At 39.1% G+C, this 26,782-nt stretch overlaps 1 protein-coding gene across 1 annotated transcript; it reads right to left on the bottom strand.

Annotated features, from left to right (window-relative positions):
• Positions 1-390: 390 nt before the first annotated feature.
• On the bottom strand, positions 391-25,787 carry MCHR2 (melanin concentrating hormone receptor 2). The gene is given in 7 exon segments (XM_061461486.1): positions 391-772; positions 1,916-2,029; positions 6,319-6,513; positions 13,921-14,127; positions 21,566-21,669; positions 25,445-25,496; positions 25,753-25,787. Coding segments are annotated over 7 exon segments (1,089 nt in total).
• Between the last annotated feature and the right edge of the window lie 995 nt (positions 25,788-26,782).

Below are 26,782 nucleotides of genomic sequence, written 5' to 3'. Positions count from 1 at the left end.
GAGACAGCTGTAGATAGGGTAAAAATCAATAGTTACCCTCTTCTGAGTCATCAGTAACTAAGACTCTTTTGGCCATTAACTTACAGTTTCCATGACTTCACACCCAGTGTCAGATCCTAAAAGCCTGCCACAATTATTCTGTTACTACTGAAGGACTACAGCTTTTCTAAAACTCCGCTTTTGTCTCGATACATTTGGTTCATCTCTGTACAAATCATCATTAAAAAAAGGCAATGGCATAGTAACAAAGAACATTTTGTAGAGAATCTCTCCTCAAGGAGTTCTAACATGTCAAAGAATGATACAGATCCTCTTACATCAGCTCAACAATTCCAGCAACAAAGCCATTTCTGAGTTACACTTTCATGAAAGTAGTGAAATCAGGCCTATCTACTGCACCTGAAAAAATCTATACGTATATAATGCACTTTTCCTGGGAGAAAACCCTTCTATCAAAAACTTGACTGTGTTTACACTGCCATTGACATCCTGGTCTGTCATCCTGACTTCCGCTTTTGTGCATCGCCAGAGACGCTTCTGGGAGTTCCCACTAAGCAGGATGTAGAGAAAGGGATTAATTCTGCTGCTGGCATAGCTGAGGCAGATGGAGATGTAGTAGCTCACGTAGAAGGTCAGGGTTGGCTGAGAAACCTGAAGATTCATGAGCTGGATTACATGGAATGGGGCAGCGCTTACCACAAACGGGCTGACGAGAGCAAGCACCATCTTAGTGAGGCTCAGGATTCTTTGCCTGGGGATACTGGTGGTGTAACTGCAAAACAAATAAAAGAAGGTTTCCTAGCATGGAAAATGAAGATGGGAAAATGATGGCATGGATTGAGTTTACTAAAGAATAGCTGTTATTTGAGACCAAATAACAGTGCAAGTAAAGGTCAGCTCTCAACAACTTCATATATTTTTATTGGTTGTACATTATTTTTTCTTCTGATTATTTTGCTGAATTTAATTCTATGCCACATACAGGAGCCACTTGAGAGTAGTTTACATGTATTTGATGAAATACTGTCAATTATTTTCATTAAGAATGTTTACTCCTTTTCAGCATGAGAGCTTTATAGCTTTGCATTCTTTTTCATCTATAACTACATCTTTTTTTCATCAATAACTACATCTAACATCTGGAAATATCCACTTAAAACACAACAAGGGGGTTGGAACTAGATGGTCTTAAGATCCTTTCCAACCCTAACTATGATTCTATGATTCTATGATTATGAGAGACTTAGAGCAAAGAAGAAAATGATACTCCTGACTGAGAAATTAGAAACTACACTAAAATGGAAATCAATTTCCTTTTTGACAGAAGATTGGTACAAGCAGAAGAACTGCTGTCACAGAAATTGGGGAACTGTATTTCATCTGTTCATGTGCCAATTTTCTTTTATTGCCTGGATTTCCCCAAGCTGCCAACAGTGGCTAGGGATCCTTGTGGGGCCTGGAGTCCCCTTTCCGCAGATGGGCAGTGCAGCCTGGAGACGCTCAACCTGCAGCTCCCTGGGGCATAGCAGCTCGTACCAGACTAGGCACCCATGTTCTCCCTGAGTTTCCCAATCCCTGAACTGAGGCCTTGGAGCCATGAGACCAGATAACCTCCCGCAGCCAGAAGTACAGGGTTGAGTTGTGTCCTTTTGTCGTCCTCAGATAAACCGAGAACTCCAGCCGCAACTTCCTCCACAATGTTTCCTTTTTTCTGTTACCTTGCTTCTTCCCTGAATCCCATACCCAGTTTGTTTCCTGGGAACATAATACAGTGTCTGAAGCGCTGAATGTTACGTAATGCAGTGTCTAACTGTTGCTTTAGGATTGTTCTTTTTGTCCTGTTACATATAAAACCTACACCAGTCTGAGCACAGCATGTGATATAGGAAGAAGCATGAATAATACTTTACCTTACTGCTTGCTTTTTTGCTGGTATGTTTCCCATGTGTAACATAAAATTAAAATATAGCAAATAAATAACAGTGGTAAAGGATAAAAGAAAGTTGTTATAGTAAGACAAAGTGTATACCTGAAAAATAAAATGTAAGAGGAACAAACAAGATTATTACACAAATACAATCACATAAACGTAAAAGAAATATAAATGTCATTTTTCATAAAATGGTCTCTGATTTGCAATTCTTGATTAGAGATACATGGAGCTTGTTTTAGATAGCAGCAAGCACCTAGAACTGCAAGTACTTGTAAGTATTAAGGCCGTGTTTAGCACTTATAGAATCATAGAATCATAGAATAGTTCTTGGAATATGGTTGACTACAAAAGGAAAACTACAAAGGATACTTCTCAGCTTTCCAAATTCTTTATGTGTGCACTTTTTCCCGCACCTGGGTAATTAGTGATAATTATTGCAAACATTTATGCAGGACATAGTCTGTTTAGTCCCCTGATATTTTGCTTGTCAGATAGTAGACCAGTATATCATCTTCTGAGCACAGTTTTTTCTACCATTCTTGCACTGCTAGTGTAATCTAATTGACACCATCTTTCCTAGCTGATGTGTTGTTACAGTTCAAGATATTTTACTTTTATTTAGTCTTTATCAGGCGAGATTCCATCAAAGAAGGAAATTAGATTGTTATAATTTGTTCCTGACAAATAGACATCAATTTTCTTATTGCTTTACAGATTGACATCTTGATAATTTGTTAAACTTTCTGGTTATTGACACTCATTGTGTTTTAAACTGTCTACCTGGTCATGCCATCTGAGAGAGGATGGACTAGACTGAATTCCCAACATTCTTTCAAATTTGTTTTTCTCCTATGTTCTTTGATTTTGTTCAGGCTATTAGGGGCTCATGTCCTTCACAAGTTCTTGAAAATATTCAGTCATATTTCAGGGGTTGTTTTTACTCATACCTTACATCTTCAGTAGTGATTTTCATTGATCTTTGCTGACATGAAAATAGTTAACTTCTGAACTGCTACACATTTTTTTCTTTTTTTGGTGCTCTGGAGTTAGAATTAATTCCATTAAAAATCTGGTTGTGATTCAAATGGAGGGGGGCAATGAGAAGGGAAGCTGGAACAAAAAAGGCTCAAATACACTCTTATTGGCTTTGCATTAACAAGTGGTACAAATGACTAGTGAAAATCTGTAGAGTGAAGTACTTGGTGCTTAGGGCATGATGCACTACACCCATGTTAGGGGGTTTATCTTAGAACTTTCTCTAATTGCACCCTGTGAGGACTGAGTACACAACAGTGATTTGAGTCCATTCATTGATTTTCTGGAGCACTTTTTCCATTCTGATTTCACCTGAAAAGAATACAGATCACACAATCTGAGACTGCTGAATATGTGACCTCAAGTGTCGTTGGAAATGTGACTCTCCAAGGCAGCCTTGGATGCAGCTATCATGAGATGCTCGAATTTGAGATCCTCAGGACAGTGAGAAGAGCGTGCAGCAAGCTCACTGCCCTGGACTTCAAGTGAGCAGACTTTGGCCTCTTCAGAAACCTGCTTAGCAAGGTTCCATGGGATATAGCCCTAGAGGGCACTGGTGCCTAAGACTGTTGGTTGATCTTCAAGGATCACCTGCTACAAGCTCAGGAGTGTTGCATCCCAACCAGAAGGAAGTGCAGCAGGAGGGCCAGGAGACCTCCTTGGATGGATAAGGAGCTGCTGAGGAAAATTCAAATGAAAAAAGAGGCTTATAATAAGTGGAAGCAAGGACAGGTGGCCTGGGAAGAGCACAGGGATGTTGTCTGGGAAGCTAGGGACCAGGTTAGGAAAGCTAAGGCCCTGTTAGAATTAAACTTAGCTAGAGGCATTAAAGATAACAGGAAAGGATTCTACAGGTATGTAGCAAATAAAAAACAGACTAGGGAGAACATAGGCCCCCTCAGGAAGCTCTCGGGAGAACTGCAGATGGAAGGCAGATGCAGGGACTGTGAGAATGAAGACCTTGCACCCACTGTAGGAGAGGATCTGGTTCGAGACCATCTTAAAAATCTGAACGTTCACAAGTCCGTGGGTCCTGATGAAATCCATCTGCGGGTCCTGAAGGAGCTGGTGAATGAAGTTGCTAAGTCACTGTCCATCATATTTGAAAAATCATGGCAGTCAGGTGAAGTTCCCGATGATGGGAAAAAGGGAAATATAATCCACATTTTCAAGAAGGGGAAAATGGATGACCCGGGGAATTACAGACAAGTCAGTCTCACCTCTGTGCCTGGCAAAATCTCAGAGCAGATTCTCCTGGAAGGCATGCTAAGGCACATGAAAATCAACAAGGTGCTTGGTGACAGCCAGCATGGCTTCACTAAGGGGAAATCCTGCCTGACCAATTTGGTGGCCTTCTATGATGAGTTGTGGTCAATGGCTCAATGTCCTGCTGGAGACCAGTAACGAGTGGTGTCCCTCAGGGATTGGTGTTGGGACCGGTCTTGTTTAACATCTTTGTCGCTGACATGGACAGTGGGATTGAGTGCGCCCTCAGCAATTTGCCGATGACACCAAGCTGTGTGGTTTGGTTGATACCCTGGAGGGGAGGAATGCCATCCAGAGGGACCTTGACACGCTTGTGAGGTGGGCTGATGCCAACCTCATGAAGTTTAACCACATTAAGTGCAAGGTCCTACACCTGGGTTGGAGCAATCCCAGGCACAGCTACAGGTTGGGCAGAGAAGAGATTCAGAGCAGCCCTGTGGAGAAGGACTCGGGTGTGCTGGTTGATGAGAAAATGAACATGAGCCAGCAGTGTGCTCTTGCAGCCCAGAAATCCAACCGTATCCTGGGCTGCATCAAAAAGAGCATGACCAGCAGGTCGAAAGAGGTGATTCTGCCCCTCTATTCTGCTCTTGTGAGACGTCACCTGGAGTATTGTGTGCAGTTCTGGTGTCCTCAACATAAAAAGGACATAGAACTGTTGGAACAAGTCCAGAGAAGGGCCAGAAGGATGATCAGGGGATTGGAACACCTCCTGTATGAAGACAGGCTGAGAAAGTTGGGGCTGTTCAGCCTGGTGAAGAGGAGGCTGCGTGGAGACCTCCTAGCAGCCTTCCAGTATCTGAAGGGGGCCTATAGGGATGCTGGAGAGGGACTCTTCATTAGAGACTCTAGTGATAGGACAAGGGGTAACGGGTTAAAACTTAAACAGGGGAAGTTTAGATTGGATATAAGAAGGAAATTCTTTCCTGTTAGGGTGGTGAGGCACTGGAATGGGTTGCCCAGGGAGGTTGTGAATGCTCCATCCCTGGCAGTGTTCAAGACCAGGTTGGACGAGGCCTTGGGTGATATGATTTAGCGTAAGGTGTCCTTGCCCATGGCAAGGGGGTTGGAACTAGATGATCTTAAGGTCCTTTCCAACCCTAACTATTCTACTTGGAGACAATTGGGATATTCACCCCAAAAATACCATCCTTATCCAAATGAACATGCTAATTTAAGACCACCCAGTATCAGCCAAAAGTTACTGTTACATAAGGTTTCTAAAATTTTCTTTCATGTCCCTTGTTAGTCATCACCAACAAGCTAGCTTGAATTCAAGTATTTTTTTCATTCCATACTAATAAAAAACAAATTTTCTCTTCATGGCAGGCCAAGTGAATAATGTATCAAAAGATAGGATTTTCTGTAATTACTTTCTAAAAACGAAATGGACAATAGCAACAAAAAAATTCTAGAAAGCAACCACTTCTCCAAACTGCTCTTCTGCTTTAGTGTAGCCGACTGGATGTTCTTGCTTTGGAAAATGATTGTTTGCTGGTAGGTCCTTTGCATGATTTGTAGCCAGATTAGCTGTGAAAGTGTTCAAGGCCAGGTTAGATGGGGTTTTGAGCAACCTTGTCTAGTGAAAGGCATCCCTGCCTGTAGCAGGGGGATTGGAACTGGATATTAAGGTCTCTTCTAACCCAAACCATTCTATGATTCTATGTTTCTAAGTAGGCAGACATCTGTTTGGCCATGAGATACTGGAAAGCCATATATGCAAACTGAAGAGTGTTTAATCTCTTCTGTGATCTATATCTTCCAAACATGACAGTCTGCCAGGTCAGAAGGGGCAATGAGTTTTCACTTGCAAACCGGTTACCTAAATGCAGCAAGAGAAGCAGATGTCCTTATCTGTTACATTTGTTATGGGAGCTATCTTGCTGAACTTGGTCATGGTGGGGCAGCCCCTATATTACCAATACAAACTGGTCTAATGATCAGAATGATATAAAGCTCAGCTTCCACCTTTAATTCTATTTTATTCTATTCCATCCGTCTGCCTGCCTGGGATGTTAAAGACAAAACGGGCGGTATCTTCAAGATCAGCTGAAGATGTGATACCCTTCGCTTTGAAAACTTACCAGAGAACATCATCAGGTGAGGTTAAATCAAAAGCACAACTTTCCAAACCATCTTTGAACATGATTACTTTTGAGTACACCCACACAGGGAACATCAGAATAAGTCACATCACACATAAACATAAATTGACTTGAATTGTCTTTGATCTTGTTCTCAGATTGGTTAGACGAAATGGCTGGACAAGAGCGAGGTACCTGTAAAACAAGGTAACAGAGAAATAGAACAGAAAAAAAGTATAAAATATCAAGGTTAAAATTGTTGACTGCAAAAGAACAATTCTAAGAATAACCATTGAAAAGGAAGGAAACTGCATTTTTTAAAAGGTTGTCTAGTACAATGTGTCAGAATGTTTTTTATTCGAGCAAATCCCTTAACATTCAACAGGTGTTGTTATAATTGATTATGCTTTCTGTCACAACATTATTTAATTAATATAATAAGAGTTTTTAACAAATTATAGTAGACTAGCGTGTAGGAAATAAATCTTAAAAATTCAGACATACAAAAATTGTGCCAATGAAGATCAGGAACTGTTGCATAAGATCAAGAAAGATTCATATTTCATGTTTTATTAGCTTATTTTCAGTCTTACTTGATTATGAGTAGGAAATAGATTTCTTTAATTATTCAAGCTTTGCAACAATCAAGTTCTTTTCCTTAAATAATGTTAAAGTAATGGCCATTATTGCTAGAATCGGCAAAAGGCTTTTCTGGCACAAGATATCTTAAAAAGCTTTCTCTAATTTCATGCCGTTTTTCTCAGTCCTCATGATAGTCACAGAAAGAACAGAAATCCCCTACATTTGCAATGGTAGAGCTACTTTGTTCCATTCTTGGTACAGCTACCTCTCCTGTTTCACTGGCTGCCTCATGGAAACAGCTTCTGACATCGATACTGCTTACAGGATCTGCGTAATAGAGGGTAATTTACAGGCTTCTCAGGTTCTTAAAACTTGTGATTACTACTGCTTTCCACAAAATTTGGCCTCTTAGTCTCCATGTAAGCACATTGTACTATGCATACTTTGAACTTGCTTTCATTTTTTTAGGTGGTGCAAACAACAACATCTCTATGCAAAGTAAGGGAGCAATACTGCAACTCTTTTTTAAAGGGGCAGTAAATATGTTTCCAAAGTAAGAATGCTGAAGACAGTTGCAGTGGACATTACAAACTGTGAATAAACTGTTAATTAAACAAGGTATTTGTGAGAAAATTGAAGTGTGTAAGATGGAAATAGGATATGTCAGGGATGTGCAGAAAAGTGACATTACTAGCTGACATGGAGTAAGAAGTGTGCCTAACCAGGCCCCTCTCTTCCCACTGGCTGCAAGGAAAGTGACAGGACATGATGTTTCATCCTGTGCTGTGCTCTTCATACACCCTGTGAATCACCTTTTAGACATGTCTACTGCCTGCTGTTAATGAGAGACTGAACTTTAGCTGGTGCTTACAGTTGGATGATACGAAAGGTCCTTAATGCTTTCATATGTTCCTCCTTAGCAGAAAGGTTTCAGTGAGATCCTCTTTTTGTTTCAATTTGCTTAAGCTCACAAGGTACCTAACCATAAAAACATTGATTATTTGCTCTTTCATGAAGAGTCTAGAACTGTATTGTCCTGGGTTCAGCAGTAGCAGTCATGTTTTTTCCTTTGTGTTAACTGGTGCAGTGCTGTGTTTTGACTTCTAATTTGAGAACAGTGTTGGTGAAGCCGATGTTTTCGGCTGAAGCCGGGGAGGTATTCCATACCACAGCACGTCATGCCCGGGGTGGGGGGTAACTGGGAGTTACCCGGAAGGACACGGGCTTCCGGATGGAACTCGCTTTCTTGGCCGGTGGTATCGGTGGTATCGTATTCTCTTCCCTTGTTATTTTCCCTTATCATTGTTTTAGCTGATAGTAGCGGTGGTGATTTGTTGCTGGACTGTTCTTGTCTCAACCCGTAGGAGTTGCACTCTCTCGATCCTCCTCCCTGTTCCTCCGGGAGCGGGGAAGGGGAGAGCCCCGGGGGGGGGGGGGGGAGACGGGGGAGACGGACACAGACCTCTGGTCACTGGAAGTGAGCGAACGAGTTACCTGACTGGGTTTAAACCACGACAGTTCTTTTTGGCGCCCAACGTGGCGCCAATGTATATTACACAAAGGTTTTTGAGACAGGTTCACATGCACAGAGATTTATTAGAAGAGTTTGTAGCTGATGGAATATAGTTACCTTAAGGGAAAAGTCAAAATGAAAGGAGAAAGAGAAGCAATGGGGGAGCTTCAGACAAGCATCCTTCTCTGGGTCCACTAATATCAACGAGAAGCTTTGACCACAGGGTAGGAAAAGGGAGGGGAAGAAGGGGTGATTCTCACGCTGGTGGCAGTTCCTTCCCATGAGAACCCACTGTAACAATGCTGTTGGATTTGCAGGTGCAGGGCTGGGAGGATAACTGCGAGATCCACAGCGTGGGAACAGGGGGAAAGGGCTGACCCAGAGGTTCTGGGAAAGGCTGCCGCGGTGGCTTGGGTGATTGTGCACAGAGCTGCCAACAGAAAGCCAGCTACAGAGCCTCAGAGAGAGGGCTGTTAGCATGTAAAGGGCTGAAGTTCTTAAGGCACCATGTGACATGTGACTTAGCGGGTGATACTGCCTTTGCCCAAAGGACCAGAGCGCAACGCAGCTCAAAACTTACCAACAGTGAATGTAACTCATTCTGATAGCAGCTGCAGTCTAGTGGCTGTGGACTAATGCAGTTTGTAATAAAACTAACTGCATTAATGGTCATTGAAGATCATTAAGGGAAGGAATGGTGCGTGCAATGGAACTTTCTAGGCACTAAATCCACACCTTCCAGCTCCAGAAGTGCCTGTCACTGCCTACGTGCTGGCTCATTTTGTTTTGTAGGCAGTGTTTTCCTGGATACACAGCTGAATTTTCACAGGATTCTCCCAAAAGAAAAGCATAGTTTACTAATGATGCCTTAAAATCTGGCCTTTACAGAAGTGTATTTCCCTAAGTATTGTTAGATGAGTTTCCACACTTTCTTTCACACTTTGTGTTTTCACACGGTTATTTTTCTGGATATTTTCATATAAAGATATGTTAATATAAAGGATAATTTACCTGGCTTTCTAATTCTGATTTCTAATATTCAGCTCAGCAAAGGAAAAAAAAGTCATTTAATGAATTTAAAGATGCAAGAGAAATAATTAGGGTGGATGGTATGAAGACACCACCACAAATTCAATTCAATTCAACATAAATGATGTTATTTTCTTGATAGAACTTGAACTTATTCCAGCCTGCCAGTATTCTCATTTACCCTTCCCCAGACAGTAAGAAATTAATCTGATCCTAAATACTTATCAAGGATCTCTTGTCTCCATTCTTTTGCAGCAGTGGGTTTCTATTGGTTGTTTCAGTTTGGGTGTAATTTTTAATCTCGCCTATTGTCCAATGATAAAAATTGTGAAATTCCGTGAGTGGTGCATTTGGGAAAATGTGCTGGTCTTCAAAAAAGGGGTAATTTAAGATTCAAACAGAGAGTGGAACTTGAAGGCAGACATGTGCCCTCATCTGACAAAGTAATTCTCAGTAATGAAAGAGTCTTTTATTGGGAAAAGTCTGAAGAATACTTACCTGAAACAGAGAGCTGGAGAAGGAGGCAGTGATGGAGCCTGCAGAGCTCTCAAAAAGTTCAAGGCATAGAGTGCCTGTTACCCATGCCTATTACAACATTTCTTTCTGCCTTTCTGCCAGACTTGCTGTTCTGATGCTGCCTGGAGCAACATCTGTGAGACCAACTACCATCATAGTGCGTGGTATGATTGTGAAGGCCAAGGTAACACTTTAAAAGAGAAAGTATTTAATGAGATTTTATAAGGCTTTTACGTTTTCCTTTGGCTAAGGTGCTTGTGACTGCATGTGAAGTAAAGCAAAGAGAGATAGAAAAATGAGTATGAAGAATGAGTAAATGGATTAGTCCATGGCAAATCCAGTGGTTCTGGTTTTAAATAACTGAAAGCCCATGACTTCCATAGAGATATGGCCCCACCTTACCAGTGATACTGCCTTGGTAAATTTTAATTTCTTAGAGCAGCATTACAACAATGGGCAAACCAGGACACATTTTCTCATGCCTGTCAGTCTTTGCTGCTGCAAACACTTGGAACACCTGACTGTTTCTTCTCAGCTGTCACAGAGCTACTTACTCCAGATTTATCTTCCCAGCTTCATTTCTCCATTTATGTGGCTGAGGCCTTAAAGGGATAGGCTGAATAAATGTTTATGCAAGCCTCAAAATTGACTGGTACCCTGTGTAACTCTCAGATTTCAGGAGCTTGCTCAGGGTCCTTTTCCCATGCACAGAGGCGCTTTGGAAACAAGATATTCACAAAAAGTGGTTATTTCTTGGCTATTACAGTAGGCAACAGACAACTAGGACTAACAAGATCCTAGGCTAAATCTTAGTACTCTTATCATTTCTGTATGGCACCCTTGAGTCTTTGCTGTACAGCTGTCAATGGGTGTGAAATGGCATCTTCAGACTCCCTGATTCTTGTTAGTATTTTATACTACTTTGTGCCAGTGTTTCTCTTCGAGAACCTTTGAACTGCTGTCTCCACCTCAGAAATCTGTCTCTGGCTTTGATGTACCTTAACTTTCTTAGCATACATGGATCTACTCTAGGTATTTTTGCACTGCTTAATATTTAGCAACTTTCTGAGGGGGCCGAGACAAGTTTATATAGCTGTGCCATACCAAAAGTACGCCTTGGATCACAGGCAACCAAACCCCTGTCAAAAAGATCGCGCTTTTTCTTTTAACAAAAGTTTGTAGGAGTAGTCAGCAGCAGGTGCATTCTATAAGAAAGGACACAGTGGCATTTTCCTGTGACATGTTCCAGTGAATTCATTCTAAAAGGAATGAGATGTGCTTCACAGCATCCTGTCACAGAAAGAAAGTCCAGCATAGGCTTTATCATAGGCTTTATCAAAAGCTGCCATCTTTTGTGCCATGAACGAATAAAGGATGATGTAACTTCTTATTCTGCATCAGTTATTCAGAATGTGTAATTCTTGGCTATCTTTTAAAAATGTCATAGACAAAAGTGTTCCTTTGACATTTTAAAGAAGTCACTATCATCACTAATTACAGGGTTAATCTTCAACTAAAGTCAAGTGGCTTATTGGAACGTTCCAAGTAACAACATTTATATGGGACATTATACTGGGTCCCATCTTTCCATCTTTCCTGTCTTGCCAGACACAGCAACACAACATAAAAGTATATCAACATTTGGGCTTGAGGAGTTGCTATCTGCACTGTACACAGTTCTGATTTCACTTATGCCAGATTTGCATCCTAATATTTTTGTTGACTGCTACAGCTAAACCCAGGACAAACAGACAGATTTACTCTTCATGTACATGGGGGATTAGGATTGTTTTCTGTGTGTGCCCATGTTCGTACTCGCCTAAGGAACTGGTGTTAGGAGCTGCTTCTTATGAAAGTTTCTTTTAACCAACAAGCAAAAGTTGTACTACCAATTTTTCATTGAAATATAATTTATGTAATGTCTGCCTAAAAATGAATCTGCATTAAAAATATATGTTTGATGTTAGTTTAGGAAACTTTTTCAGAAATGTTAATATATATACTCAACTTGCATAGTTTTTACAGCGCTCTTTTTTTATTTATTTTTTTTTTTTTTATTTTTTTTTAATTTCATATGAAAATGAGTAATGAAAAGCAAACTTTTATACATTGTACTCCTCATAAATTTACCTCTAAAGCTCCATGGAGAGAACAGCTGGGTTTTGCCACTTCTTAAGATCTTATAAGGAAATCTGATTCACAAAAAAAAAAAAGCTGAAATAATAAAGTCTCTATTGGACCATTGCGTGACATAGTTCACTCCCATAATGAAGCAGAGGATTTATAGGAATAAACCCACCATCCAGCAATATGACAGATATTAATTTGCATGTCGTAGTTATTTTGTTCAGCTTAGGCTCCTTTTGGAAGTGGCTTCCCAGGTCTGACCAGTTCCTGTCTTCCTTTAGAAGTGCTTCTTTGTTTTGAGATATGTGAAAGAGAACACAAAGTTGTCCAATGTTGCAGTAGGCATAACTTTTACTAAGGTATAATTATGTTTCTTGCTTTTATTGCAAATGTGAGATGATTTTACAGTCAAAGAAAGCCTGATAAATTCTGCTGATTTTTTGCAAAATATCTGGTTTAATCTTTTCTCTTAATGAAAAGGTCCTAGATGGCTTCAGAGGTGCTTTACTGAAATTATCAAACAATAAACAGTCAGGGAACTTGTCACCTGAAAAATCTTTGTCTCTCTTGGCTACCGTGTCATAATTTGTATTAGCAGATATTAGGTATTGGTATTAGGAGAGAAGCAATTTGAAGAGCTTTGCGTAGGCAAGTGTATTTGAGATGGAAAAACTTTCCTCAAAATAGAAAAGAAAGCACAGGCTTTACCTTAAAAAAAAAACCAACAAAACACAACAAAACAAATGTCCATGTTAAGACATGGCTTTAGCTGGGACATAAACTATTTTTTATACCAGGTTTTGACATTCTGCCTTAATCCGTGCTGTCTTTTGCATGAAAATTTTTCTCTAAGCAGAAATAGTAAAGGTACTGCTAAGTGTAAATTCTTCAGGAATATAAGAAAAGGCTTTCATTTGTCACATTACTCATATGCAAATATTAGAAGAGAGCTTTAAAAATTAAACTACAAAGGAACTGATAATTTCTTGACTCTTTTTTAATTTCATGTCAATGAAATAAGACTTCTAATATTATGGCTCTATGATCGCCATAATTCATCTGTTTCAAAATTGTTTATAACTTGCAATTTCTGCTTTCTGCTTTCTGATAATTTTTCTCTCCCTCCTTTTAGTGACAACGTTTCACTTCCATGGAAGCATGCTGTCTTGTATGGTACAGGTTCAATACCAAGTGTCCTTCCCATCGACTCTATTTAGCCTAGATTCTTCTTAATGACTGACCAGTGTCTTGTGCTATGCAGGATAGTTTGTCTTTTTTCCTTCATGCTCTTTCTGACTTATAAAAGAAGACCTCTTTGGATCAAAGTAGACTTTTCTTTCCTGAATTTGACTTTTTTCTTTAAGATCAAGAACATACAGAAGCTGTTTTTAAAATCTGTAGTTATGATAAAAGCTAAAACTTTTGTCATACTCCTAATGAATTTTAACAATGATTTTAACAAATAACAGATACAGTAGGTTTCTGCAGTCTGCTTGGAAGCCATTTTTTAATCTGAAATGTGAATGGTTAAACCAAATCTTGGTTTAGTGACATTAAGCCTTTATTAGAAGTTTTGTCTCTAAAGATAAGCCTCAGAGTAGTAGCACTGTGTGGTGACTGAGATTGCTTAAGGACTTGTGCATAGCATGATGCTATAGCAAGACTTAAAATATTTCTGCTACCTCCACGAACATCAGAAAAAGATTCTTCCAGTTTTCAAAAAATCATCAACCATGACTGATGATATTTCTCTTTTTTGAGTTACTACAGCTTTGTATAAACACAATCAGATATCATTGTCCTGGATTATAGAATGAAAATGTGAAACCACATACCTGTCCAAGCTCATTGCGGTCATAATGGCACTACATGTAAACTGGTTACATGTGCCCAGGGAGGTAATGATGGCGCAAAGAGGGCTGCCAAAAACCCACTCGCCTCCACATGCCCACTGGTGAGTGAGAAAGGGCATGCCAATGATATTAACCAAATCTGCATGAGCTAGATTGCAGATGTAGATATCTGGTATAGTTTTCTTCTGGGTTCTGAAATAAATTGGAAGACATGAAGATGATGACTTGACATATCTACTATACTGTTGATAAAGCAGACTTCAAAACTGAACTCCACACAAATAAGTACACTGTCAGAACCACTATTTCAGAGCCTGGGGAAGTTTGTCAACCCAAAGATATTTCAAACTAAATATTTTAGGCTCAAGAAAAATATATTGTTTTCCATAATTTTGCTTTCCAGTGAGGTTGAATGGTTATTTTATTAACAATAGCACAATTATTCATATTCTCCTTTGAAAACTATAAAGTGTTCAAAATAAACACAGGTCTGAGAGACATAGGAACTCTAGAAATGTAAGCCTAGCATAAATAAGAGGAGCGATCAGAGCCTTCTTGCAGTGCAGCTGACCCAAGGCTGAATCTTGCTGAAAGATGCAGACAGGGGATTCTTGAATGCTGAAGGTAAAAATGGAACTGCTGAAAGAGGAATGATCCACTGGGAAAAGAATTAGCATGCAATGAAATATTCAAAGACAGTCTTGTGAGGTTTATACATACACAAGGAGTGCAACTGATTTAAAACTGCATGCAGAGTCTTCATCTAAGTACTGGAGTTTGGCTTTGCTAGTTTCATAATGTCTTTATTGCATAGCTTTTGTGTGATATCCTTGTCTTAGTACATCCCCTGATTTAGGCTTGGACAAATGTCATACATGCAGATGAAAGAATTCCTGACTTTAAATTGCCTTCCTCTATACAAAGTCAGGAAAGGAGTATAAAGCATCTTTGGAAAGCACTGATATTTGCAAAATATTTTTTAATTGTAGGGCTTTATTAAAAAGGTCCTTATTTACAGTCTCCATATAGAAATCACCCTACCTATGATCACTTACAGACTGTCTAATCTAAGCTATTTGTCTATGCTCCCCCTCAGTATCTCTAATCAAGTTTTTTTCCAGTCTACTACAACGTACCAGTTTATTTGTCATTCTTAGTGGAAGGCACCTAAGAACCTGCAGCTGGAAGAGCTCCACCTGGCCACCCTTGGACCACATTCAGAATTCCAGCGCTATGGCCATCATTTCCTAAAAGGACCTGTGTGAGAAGAGTTCTTAATGTCATATTTTCCATGTTGCCTTCACTGCATGCTTCAAGATATGAAATAACTATGTTTCTAAAGAAACAGATTTAAGCTAGAGGGAATGAGCCAGATGAAAATATTCTTTTCAAACATTTTTAATAAATTACAAAGTATGATTCACTGTCATCTGGTTATGATACTGAAACCAAAACCAGACATCCATAAAGTATATCTGCTGGCACTAATGACTGGAGCTTGTGGAGAAAATGACGCATGTGTGACCTTTTTCTCCAGTGCCTTTAGCTTTGTGAACATTGAAGGATGCAAAACCTCCAGGAAAAGAGAAGCCTCAGACTGTGTTTCCTGCAAGGTGTCAAATAACACCATTATGCTTAAACACACAGGTTTCAAAGCATCTGGAAACTGCCTGTACGTGTAGTTTTACAAAAAAAGCTTAATTGGTCCTTTTCTGCTTCATTTTATTCACATATACAGGATAAATCACACTTTATTGGAAACTACTTCTGGACTCAGAATGAGAACCTCAGATTTGAAACTTGCACACTTTATGCTTGTTGGGTATAATCCCAGCAGACAACTAAGCACCAGACAGCTGCTTGCTCACTCCTCTCTCCCCACCGCCCCACAGGATGGGGAAGAGAATTTGAATTTGAGATATGAACAGTTCATTAACATAACATAAAATAAAATACTACTACTACTACTAACTTTTAATGAAAAGGAAAATAACAAGAGAGAGAAATAAAACCCAAGAAAACCAAGTGGTACAAGTGAAAACAGTTACCATGAACCAACTGATGCCTAGCCAGTCCCTGAGCAGTGGCCCCCTTGCCAACCTTCCCCCGAGCTTATTGCTGAGCATGACACCATATGGTCTGGGTTATCCCTTTGGTCAGCTGGGGTCAGCTGTCCCTGCTGTGTCCCCTCACAACTCCTTGTGCACCCCCAGGCTATTCACTGCCATGGCGGTATGAGGAGGCCTTGGCTCTCTGTAGGACTGCTCAGCAATAACGAAAACATCCACAAATCCAAAACTTCCCCCCAAAACATATCCCTCAAACACAGAATTAGAAGAACACACTTGTTTGCTCTGAACTTCACCAGACCTTTCCATGGTTTGTTTACTGCATTACAAGAGCAGAATGCTTTAATGGATTGGGATTTTAATTATCCCAATCTACTAAAAAAAGAAGTGTTGAACAGCATGACAACATAATAATCTATATACTGTCTGTCATTCCAGTAACAACACCAAGGAACCTGACAATTGCATAACATGTTGTCATCAGTCTTTATTTATCCCCATTGACTGAATTATATGCTGTCATCAGAATTTATTTATACCCTCCTGGACAGAGAGTCTTCATTAACTAAAAGCTTAAGTGTTAGTTTGGACATGTTGGTCAAAACCAAGATTATTTATAGGCATCACACATTTAAAAACACAAGCACATACCTTTTCTTCAAATAGAAAAGGATAAAATGGCATTTTTTCTGGGATATGTCTGCAGTGGCAAGTACAACCAGCTTTAAAGTCATCCTCCCACCTAGACTTCTCCTTCCCTACAAAATCTAACCATCTGCAACAAACCAGATTGTCTTGGAGGAAGCTTTTTAAAATTTCCATCTCTGACATTAACCACAGTCCACTTCCCTTCCGCTCTCACTTGGAGTTTACCTAGATCCTTGGTTCCTAACAAGACCATGTCCAACAGCATCTGTCCTGTACATACTTGACCCTATTTTGTAGTACTTTTGTGCTGGTAAGTATGTAATGTGCTTCCTCTTGGATCTTTCCTGTGCATGTAATTTTCTCATAGTAGCTGAAAAAACATCTCAATATTTATCAGGAAAGAGTTATCTTTTTTCCTTTTAATTGAGGGTGGGATTCTTTTATGTTAATTTTCTCAGTTTGAAATTTAGACCTCTAATGCCTCCTAGTGTTCTTGGCTTCTACAATCTCTGCAGAGAAATAGAACTCTGGGAGAAGTTTATCATGACAAAGACGATAGGTATTACACTCAGTAGTGCTTCTCTATGGAGGCACCCTGATGACTCACTTGGGGAATCAAAGTTATGCTGAAAAATATTTGGCTCACATCTGTACAATTAGATAAGGCTTTAGCAGTAGCAGTCAATTTTTCTTCTTCTTGGTAGCTGGTGCAGTGCTGTGTTTTGACTTCCAGCCTGGGAGCAGTCCTGTGGATACCGATGTTTTCGGTTGTTGCTAAGTGATATTTACCCTGACCAAGGACTTTGTGAGGCTCATGCTCTGGCAGGGAGGAGGGGAAGCTGGGAGGGAGCGGAGACTGGACGCCTGACCTAGGCTAGCCAAGGAGGTACTCCTAACACAGCGCTGCACCAGCTACCAAGAAGGAGAAAAAATGACTGCTACTGCTAAACCCAAGACAAATCCTGGTCCAAAAATATATGGCTGTTTAACTGAATCTCACAGTCAAGGCAGACAACATCACTTAGAAACATGTATCAGTTGCTGTGCCAGCTGTCATCATGGGAAGTCCCACATCTCTAACATTAGCTTGTTTTTGTTTTATTTCTGAAACAGATCTAAAACAGAATCATAGAAATCAGAGAAAACTGACAGCATGCTGTCTCAGTGCAACAACACTTAGCTCCCTATCTCAGCGATGAATAAAGAACAGAAGAGCTGAGATACTTCGTAGGGCACTAAGTATGTTTTTTAACGCGGGGTTTTCTTTTGCTAGATTTAGGAAAAGCAGGAACCCAAGATTGGAAGAGATAACCCTTGTCATAGAATTAAGTTGTTGGTTGTTGCAGGCAACAAGAGCAGAAAAGGCATCCTTATAATAGAGAAATTTCAATTCAGAAATAATCATTCTATTTCCATTACTCCTACTGAAGGCTACCACAAGACATCACTGTTCTGGGAGGGTATAAATCACCATCCAGTTAACAACCTTTAATGCCTCTTCACTGCAGTCTACCCAGTTGCTCTTATACCAGTTTTGGCCTTTAGTTTAAACAGCTCTTTACCCTTTCTGCTGTATTTGATCCTGATTTACAGAGAGCAAGCACACACTTCTGGGTCTTTTTTTTAAAATTTTTTTTAAACAAATCTAAGTGAATTTTCATAGTTCTCTATTATTCTGGTTCTAGAAATTGTTCTTTTCTTTTCTTATTCCAGACTGAATATCTCATATTTCCTGGAAACAGCTGGTGAGAGTTGCATTTCAGGCCCTTCAGAGTGGTCTGAGTTTGTATTTTCATGCCTGGAGAATGTCATTGGCATTTTCCTCTTTTCCCTGGAAGGGCAGAGCCTTACATGTATTACATCTGTGTGTGCTTCTCATGCAGCTTTAGCCTTTGACAGACCACAGCAATCCAAGGAGCTTTTCCTCTGTTGTTTTCTAACTGACAGCAGTGTTTCCTATTTGTAAAAAAATACTAATAAGAAAAAATTCCATGGCTTTGTGCTATTAAATGTTATTTCTATTGCTTTAGTCCCTCCTTTAGTCTTTATCTGGTTCTTTCTGTATGATAGTCTCATACTCCTTCACATCAGCCACATTTCCCCAGTGTATGTTATTAGGAATATTATTGACCCACTCCTACACTTTGCCCCAGGTCTTTGAAGGAAAATACGAAATCTGGCCAGCCCCATAATCAATCCCTCAAAGTTCCATGTTAATCTATTTACTTCTGAAAATCTTTTCAGGAAACCTGTTTGTCATCAACACCACCTAGGAGCATCCACACTTTAGCAATTTTTTTTCATGTTATAATTCTTGAACTTACTGTATTGTTCTTTTTCTGACTTAATAATTCCCAAGAAGATAACATATAAAAACTGATAACATAAAATCTCTGATCTGGATAGAGTAGCTATGCATAGTGTTTTCAAAAATTTTCTGCTGCTGACTATATTCAGTTGTAAATACACCCTCTCCAGCTGAGAACTCAGAATGCAAGTAATAAGTGTTGCCACACATATCTGCAATCTCTATTTTAGGACATGCTATTTTACCACTTACCATTAGTTACCTTAATAAAAATCAGGTTAATCTGAAAAGAAATACTCGTAAATAATTGAAATTGTATTTGATGCCCTTTTCTCTTCTGTAACATGCTTTTTCTTCAAAATATAAAGTCAGGATAATGGAGCTAATTGGGGTTGTCTGGATTGGATTTTCTGCCTCCATAAAACACCAGCCATTCTCCCAGCAGCTGCCCACCAAAGTCAGTATTTACATGAAAAATAAAGTTTACATGAAATACTTGCTAACAGAACCACAGTTTTAAGGACCAGTTTTTCTGGGTTGCTGGTATGAAAGTTATTGGTTCCTTATGGCTGACATTGAACCCTTGCCGCATTTTCTTCATCATTTTCATTTTAATTAAACAGCAGCGTATCTCAACTCTTATTACTCCCTACGGATGAAATCCATTCATACAAGGAGGGCCAGCCAAAAGTCATTGAGTTAGTAATTTTTACATTAAATCTCACTGCATAGACATATATTACATGTAATTTCAATAGGCTATTTAGTTATTTTTCTCTGAGTAAATTGCAGATTATACCAGTTTAATTCAAACTTTAAAATGTTTGTCCTCAGCTGGCAGACTTGCAAACAAATTTGTGGAACTGAAATTCCAAGGTTTGTTCTTTATCATCTTCTACCATGAGTAAAGCATTTGCTACAGGAAAGTGAATAACTTTCTACTTAGAGAGATAATCTATCTTATTTCTCTCTTTAAAGAACTCTGTAATGCAAAAAAATTAAAAAGCATTAATTTTAATGAAATGAGAAAATATGATCAAGACACCTCTCTGAAGCAGAGCCATTGAGCAGAATCCAATCTATCTAGAGGACAAGATTCTGATATGGCTATTTTTCAAAATGTAGCTGCATTTTAAATATACATTTATTTACAGAATCTGAGGCTTGTGGCTGACTTTTTTAGTGTTGGTAACTACCACACTAACTTTCTAATATACTATTTAAATTCTTTTCCTGTGTACTAATGCTCATGCCCATAAATTTGAATGCTTATAATTTTCTCAAGCAAACACAGTTTAAACTATATTCTTTTTTTTCCCCAAGTCATTGGGGAAAAGAGACATTCCCACTGTCTCTCATATTTTTATTTCAGTTAGACAAAGGCTTTTCACCAGGGTAAAAAAAAAATGATCTTTGCTCCATGTCAGTTTCCTTCCATTCTATTATTTTTAAGACTCTATAACTAATTTTTAGAAACTCAAGGATTTCTTTTTTCCTTTCCATTCATTCATACATTCAAAAATTCATATTGCCATTATGTTCACTTCAGACATATTGTTTCCACATTTGTTCCCTCCGCATTCAGAATGTGAGCTACAATGTTCTTGAGTGTACCAAGCACTAGATTTCTGGTAGTTTCAAGGGAAGTTTACTAAAGCTCAGAGGCCGACAGACACTTAATACTGCGTTGTCCTTTGGAAATCTTCCCTTTAAAAGCACAATATGTAGGGCTGGAATCCACCTATTAATCCTTGTAGAGTGCCATGCATATCAGCCTTATGCTGTCATAATTCTTTATGCTAAATTTACACCTCAGATAAAAGACACCTTTTCAAGATACATGCGTATGGATTTAGAGTTTGAGGTAGCATCAGCTATTTTTTATTTTATATATGCATATATATATATAAAAATATCTTGTTCAAATTAAGAGACTAAAAGGTATTTTCTTGCATAAACAATGTTGTGTCTGAATTTATGGCCCCCAATACCTCAGCAACTTCAGTAGTTTTACCTTGTCAGAATGCATCAAAAATGTTTTGAGATATTAATTCCTGCCATGTAAGAATCCTGGACTAGCACGAAGGCTGTTTCCAGAAGGAAGGTAGTGCTGCAAAAAGCAGTAGGTTCTAGGATGTTGCTGTAAAAGGCAGAAATAATGAGGTAGAGGAGCAGTTTTCAAAGGAGAAAAAGACTATATTTCAACTGATCAAAGAATTTTGTAAAACATTATAATGCCAGGCAGGTACCATAACTAAACTTCAAAGGTTAGTCTAGCTTTTACATATGCTAATGGGAAGATTGCTGCCAATTGTAACAGAAACTAGGGAAGAAGGCATGTATTTCGGTTTCCTTGAGTATGTTTGAAGTCACTCATGCACTGAAGTGCTATATCTCATAGAGGCAAAGGCTAAGAAGACATAAATTACTGCTATCTATATTCATGATTTAATTTGTTTTAATGAGAAGTAAATGTCAATGACTAAACAGAGCATGAAAGACTTGCTATCCTTGCCTGTGCTGGGCAATTACTTCTTTCATGCAGTCAATTTATATTTTTAACAGTAAATCTTATTGAAAAATGTATTTGATTCCATACTATTCCATTACTATTGTGAACACAATGAGGATATTTCCAACTAAACCTGTTGAACAGATAATCCCAGTCAGAGAGGGAAGGATGACTGTCTCTGTGGCACCAATCACCTACTAATGGTGCCATCCACTCCAAGATCTGTTAAACAAGCCTGGTGTACCATTCTGATAGGAAGGCTGAAATTCACTCATTCTTCAATGACTTTAGGACTTAATTCTGTAATAGAAAGAGAAAATAAATTATTTGTGGACTAATAATTTGAATATCATTAGTTAAGTCTGGTATCTAAGTGTTCATCACTTTAATGATCATCTGAATTTCATAAAACCTTCCACCCTAAGATCTTGTACATTCAGAATTGTACATAAAAGACCTGGATGATACTATTTTCAAAATTAAATCTGTGATATAATAAGTCTGTTACAATTTAAACAAGTTTTTAATCATCAAAGTTACACCATTTTAGTCTCACAGTGTTTATTCTGCTCTCAAAAGGTGAACTGTCTGCTTTTTCTTATGGCTGAGGTGGTCCCAGCAGACAAGAAGTTGAACCACAAGCCACAAATTTGCGCTTGCAAGCGCAATGGCATCCAGTGCTGCACCAGACAGTGCATTTCAGTAAATACAGTATCTTAAAGCAAAATTGCGGCCTGGGATGAAGCAGAAAATCCCTTTATATACACATTTGAGAATAAAATCACCCTTTTAACAGATCTTAGTCTTTACTAGGTGATGATGAGGTGCCACTTTTCAACAATATCAAATTAACAGGGTTATGCTGTTCAAGACATAAGGAAGGCAGTGAGTAATAAATATTTAATTTACTTCCCGAAATCAGGGGGTTCAGGAAGCTACCAGAAAGAGGAAAATGTAATGAAAATAAAATGCAAAAAATACAAAGAGGGAGGTAATTTTTACACTTGCATAATGCACAAAGACCACCAAAACCTCTACAAACTTATTGCTTCATAACAAAGATATGACATAGAAAAGTATCTTTTGGTGGTGAAATACCATTTTTTCTGTATGAAACCTGAGTGAATCACATGTGATCACAAAGACAGTTACTTACATTGGTGAAGACAAAATAAATCCAGCTACGACAATGAAAACAATTTCTCTTCACAAATATACTTGAAGCCACGCCTTACTAAGACATTTATAAAATACATTACAGGTATGATTTTTGCATATATTATAACAAAATCACATACTTTTCAAGAATTAAAAAAGTAGGAAACCCAGAAGTTGTTGTGTTATTAGTATAACTTCACATTCCTAATGAATGATTGATGCAATGGTCATTTAATAATAAAAAGCTACAGTGGACTAAAAAGAAAATTGTGCCTCTTTTAGTGCTTAGCTTCTAAGAAGTAAATGAGTGCTAGTTTGTCTGTAAAAAGGGCAGATGAGATTTTTTGCAGCCAATAAAAGGTCACAGAAACCAGCTGCACATAAATTCACCATGACAGTGAATTTTATTTAAAAAAAGCCCACGCCCCAAATGCTGAGAAGAGAGGAAGTTTGCTCCTTGGTGGCTTAAGAACCAGAGAAGAAAGATTTAGAACAAGAAACAAGGCTTCTTCTGGAGGCCTGGATCAAAGTGGCTAGTGAAACTCAGTGAAGATTTGCACAGGGTAGTTGTGACTCTTAATGAGTGTCTTTTAAGAATTCTCCAGTATATATCAAACAGTTACACTACTGAAGTGTTTATACAAGTTGTCTAATTTACATTCCTGTATATAGATGTGTTTCTTATTAAATATCTATTACTAAGCAGTTCAGACACTTAAATAGAATTTTCACTCTGAATTTATTCCTCCTCAAAACTGCCAGGGACTATTACAGGAATAAGTACATAGTGACCCTGATTTGTTTTTTAGCAACATGACACACTTTTACTAGAGGCAGAAGAGTGGTTTCTTTTAATTGTTGTATTCGGAAGAAATAATTATTGGCAACTGCTTAAACAACAAAAAATTATATTTTTTTCATTCAATTCATAATTTTTCATTCAATTCCATCCAGTTACAAACTGAATCTTAGTTGGAGGAAGTCAGCTGTAGAATTTGGCTACTACTTGACTTAGTTTTGGTGTCATTTATGACTGTTATCACTTTCTCTGGTGGCTTTGACGTGCTCAGATTCAGTAGGAAGGGCATTTTCTCATCTTGTCATGGCAAAGTTCAGCAGTTTGGTAGCCATTTTAACATTAACGTGGGATGATTTGTGTCAGAAGCTTATCTTGTTTAGTTTGGGAAAGGCATCGTTTATCTCATTGCTTTTTGATCCTTTGTCTTGCCCTATTCTCTGTTGCCTTTATTCTAGAAACACTAGAAGATGTGGATTTAATTCTTTCTTCTGCCTCTGATTGATTCAGTGCCCAACCTCAGGCATGTTTCCTATATCCTTTGTTGCTCTGCTCATCCATCTGCAAAATACAGACACTTTTAAATTTTACTTACGCCTTAGTAAAGTAACAAAAGGTCCAGTGACATATCAAGGATGAGGGGGTCATTAAGAGCAGCCAACATGGCTTTACCAAGGGGAAGTCATGTTTGATCAACCTTATAGCCTTCTATGAGCAAGTAACTAGGTGGATGGATGATGGTAGTGCGGTCGATGTGGTTTTTCTTGATTTCAGTAAGGCATTTCATACTGTCTCCCACAGCATCCTCATAGACAAGCTAAGGAAGTGTGGGCTTGATGATCAGGTAGTGAGGTGGATCAAGAACTGGTTGGAAGGAAGAAGGCAGAGAGTTGTGGTCAATGGGGCAGAATCTAGCTGGAGGTCTGTGACTAGTGCAGTCCCTCAGGGGTCGGTGCTGAGACCAGTGCTGTTTAATGTTTTCATCAACGACCTGGATGAGGGAACTGAATGTGCCCTCAGCAAGTTCGCTGATGATACTAAACTGGGAGGAGTGGCTGACACACCAGAGGGCTGTGTTGCCATTCAGCGAGATCTGGGCATGCTGGAGAGTTGGGCGGAGAGGAACTTGATGAAATCCAACAAGGGCAAGTGTAGAGTCTTGCATCTGGGGAAGAACAACCCCATGTACCAGTACAGGTTGGGAGCTGACCTGCTGGACAGTAGTGAAGGGGAAAGGGACCTGGGGGTCCTGGTGGATAGGAGGGTGACCATGAGCCAGCAATGTGCCCTTGTGGCCAAGAAGGCCAATGGCATCCTAGGGTGCATTAGAAAGGGTGTGGTTAGTAGGTCAAGAGAGGTTCTCCTCCCCCTCTACTCTGCCTTGGTGAGGCCGCATCTGGATTATTGTGTCCAGTTCTGGGCCCCACAGTTCAAGAAGGACAGAGAATTGCCTGAAAGAGTCCAGCACAGAGCTACAAAGATGATTAAGGGAGTGGAACATCTCTCTTATGAGGAGAGGCTGAGGGAGCTGGAACTCTTTAGCTTGGAGAAGAGGAGACTGAGGGGTGACTTCATCAATCTTTACAAATATGTAAAGGGTGAGTGTCAGGATGATGGAGCTAGGTTTTTTTCAGTGATGTCCAGTGACAGGACAAGGGGCAATGGGTGTAAACTGGAGCATAGGAGGTTCCATGTGAACATCAGGAAAAATTTCTTTACTGTGAGAGTGACAGATCACTGGAACAGGTTGCCCAGGGGGGTTGTGGAGTCTCCTACGTTGGAGATATTCAAGGCCCACCTGGACAAGTTCCTGTGTGATGTACTCTAGGTTACCCTGCTCTGCAGGAGGGCTGGACTAGATGATTTTTTGAGGTCCCTTCCAACCCTTAGAATTCTGTGATTCTGTGATAAGTTACACGGCAAGGGGTAGTTGTTTAAGCCATCAAAGTGAATAGCAGCTGTGGAATGGGTCAATTTAACTTGCTGACACAAGTGTGAGAGAAATACCAGCTTACCTGTGGATCAATCGTGCCCTTCTTGCAAGGGATACAATTTTGTTTCTTATTTCTAAGAAGAAATAAAATTAAATAAAATAATGAAATAAAAAGATATAAAATAAAATCTAAACTAAACTAAAATGTGTGAGATTGTTCAGGGCTGGGGGTGTACTAACAGTAGGGTGAGTGTAGCTGTGTTCAAAAGAAGAGCAGAGGAAGAAGAAAGTAATTAAGTGGAGGTCTATCTACTTGGCCAAAGAACTGAACAAGAAGTTTGGACCATGGAATATCTACCTCAGTTCTGTGCAGCATCACTAAGACAGGACCTTCCACCATCACTCAAAAAGCCCATCTGCACCATGATGACCAGGCTAGTACTGGAAATGCCAGGTAAATGTTACTGTTCAGGTCATCCATTTATATCCACTGAGGCTGAGACCTTGAGTCAGCGCATACACTTAAACAGTCTACATAACTTATGAGAGTGGATACAGGATACTTCTCACTACATGGACATAGTACTAAATTTCAGAATGAACAATGAACTGGATACCAAGTTAAATGAGAACAAAGAACATTAATTTCTGTATTGCTTAGGGCCTGTTCTGCTATTTTAAACCACTGGGATGTTATCACAGAATCAGGAGAAGTGCTACTTATGCATCTGTATTCCCCTGTACCTCTATACACCATAGCTTTGCCTCCACATAACCAATCCGAGGGACAAAAATTCAAGACTACATCATAGCTAAGTGATATCATATTTTCTTTTGAAGTATAATCTTCCTTGCCTGCCACTAAGAATGGTAAGAAACATTCTAGATTCTCCTCCACCACTCACAGCAGACTTTTGCTTTTCCTTGGCTTCCAATACAGTCCACTCCTACTCAGTTGTACCAGAGATAACTGCAGATAATCTGGGTTTACTCTTTTCACAAATCCTCACCTATGAGAACATCTGTAACTTTCCAAACAACTATTAAAATTAGTAAGGCTTCTTATTCAAAATAATTCTAAATTTAACAAACCTCTGTGGTGTAGATAAGCATCTATCCCCTTGATAGAACCTTTATTTTGCAGGGGAGGAGGAGGGGGAAGGAGGAGAAAGTAATGACAGAAACCTACAAAATACTAGAAATGTTGCTCAGTATATGACATTTTCATTGAGTCATAGGATTTTGGTGAAATCATAGCAAAAGCTCTGCTTGGATATTGACTAATTGGTAAGACCAATATAAATTCAATAAAAGAATTGCTTCCATGGAATTTTTCTGTAAATCCCTAAATACTCCTTAGGTGGTATTACCAAGTAGATGCTTATTGAATCTGAGTTAAACTATTAAGAAAGAGCATTTT

This window comes from Pezoporus flaviventris, unplaced genomic scaffold (genome assembly GCF_033815535.1).
Source record: "Pezoporus flaviventris isolate CSIRO_AGI_PZ_B2104156 unplaced genomic scaffold, CSIRO_AGI_Pfla_v1 ptg000031l, whole genome shotgun sequence".
In the NCBI taxonomy this organism is placed as follows: Eukaryota; Metazoa; Chordata; class Aves; order Psittaciformes; family Psittacidae; genus Pezoporus; species Pezoporus flaviventris.
This window is presented reverse-complemented; position numbering and strand designations above follow the sequence as displayed.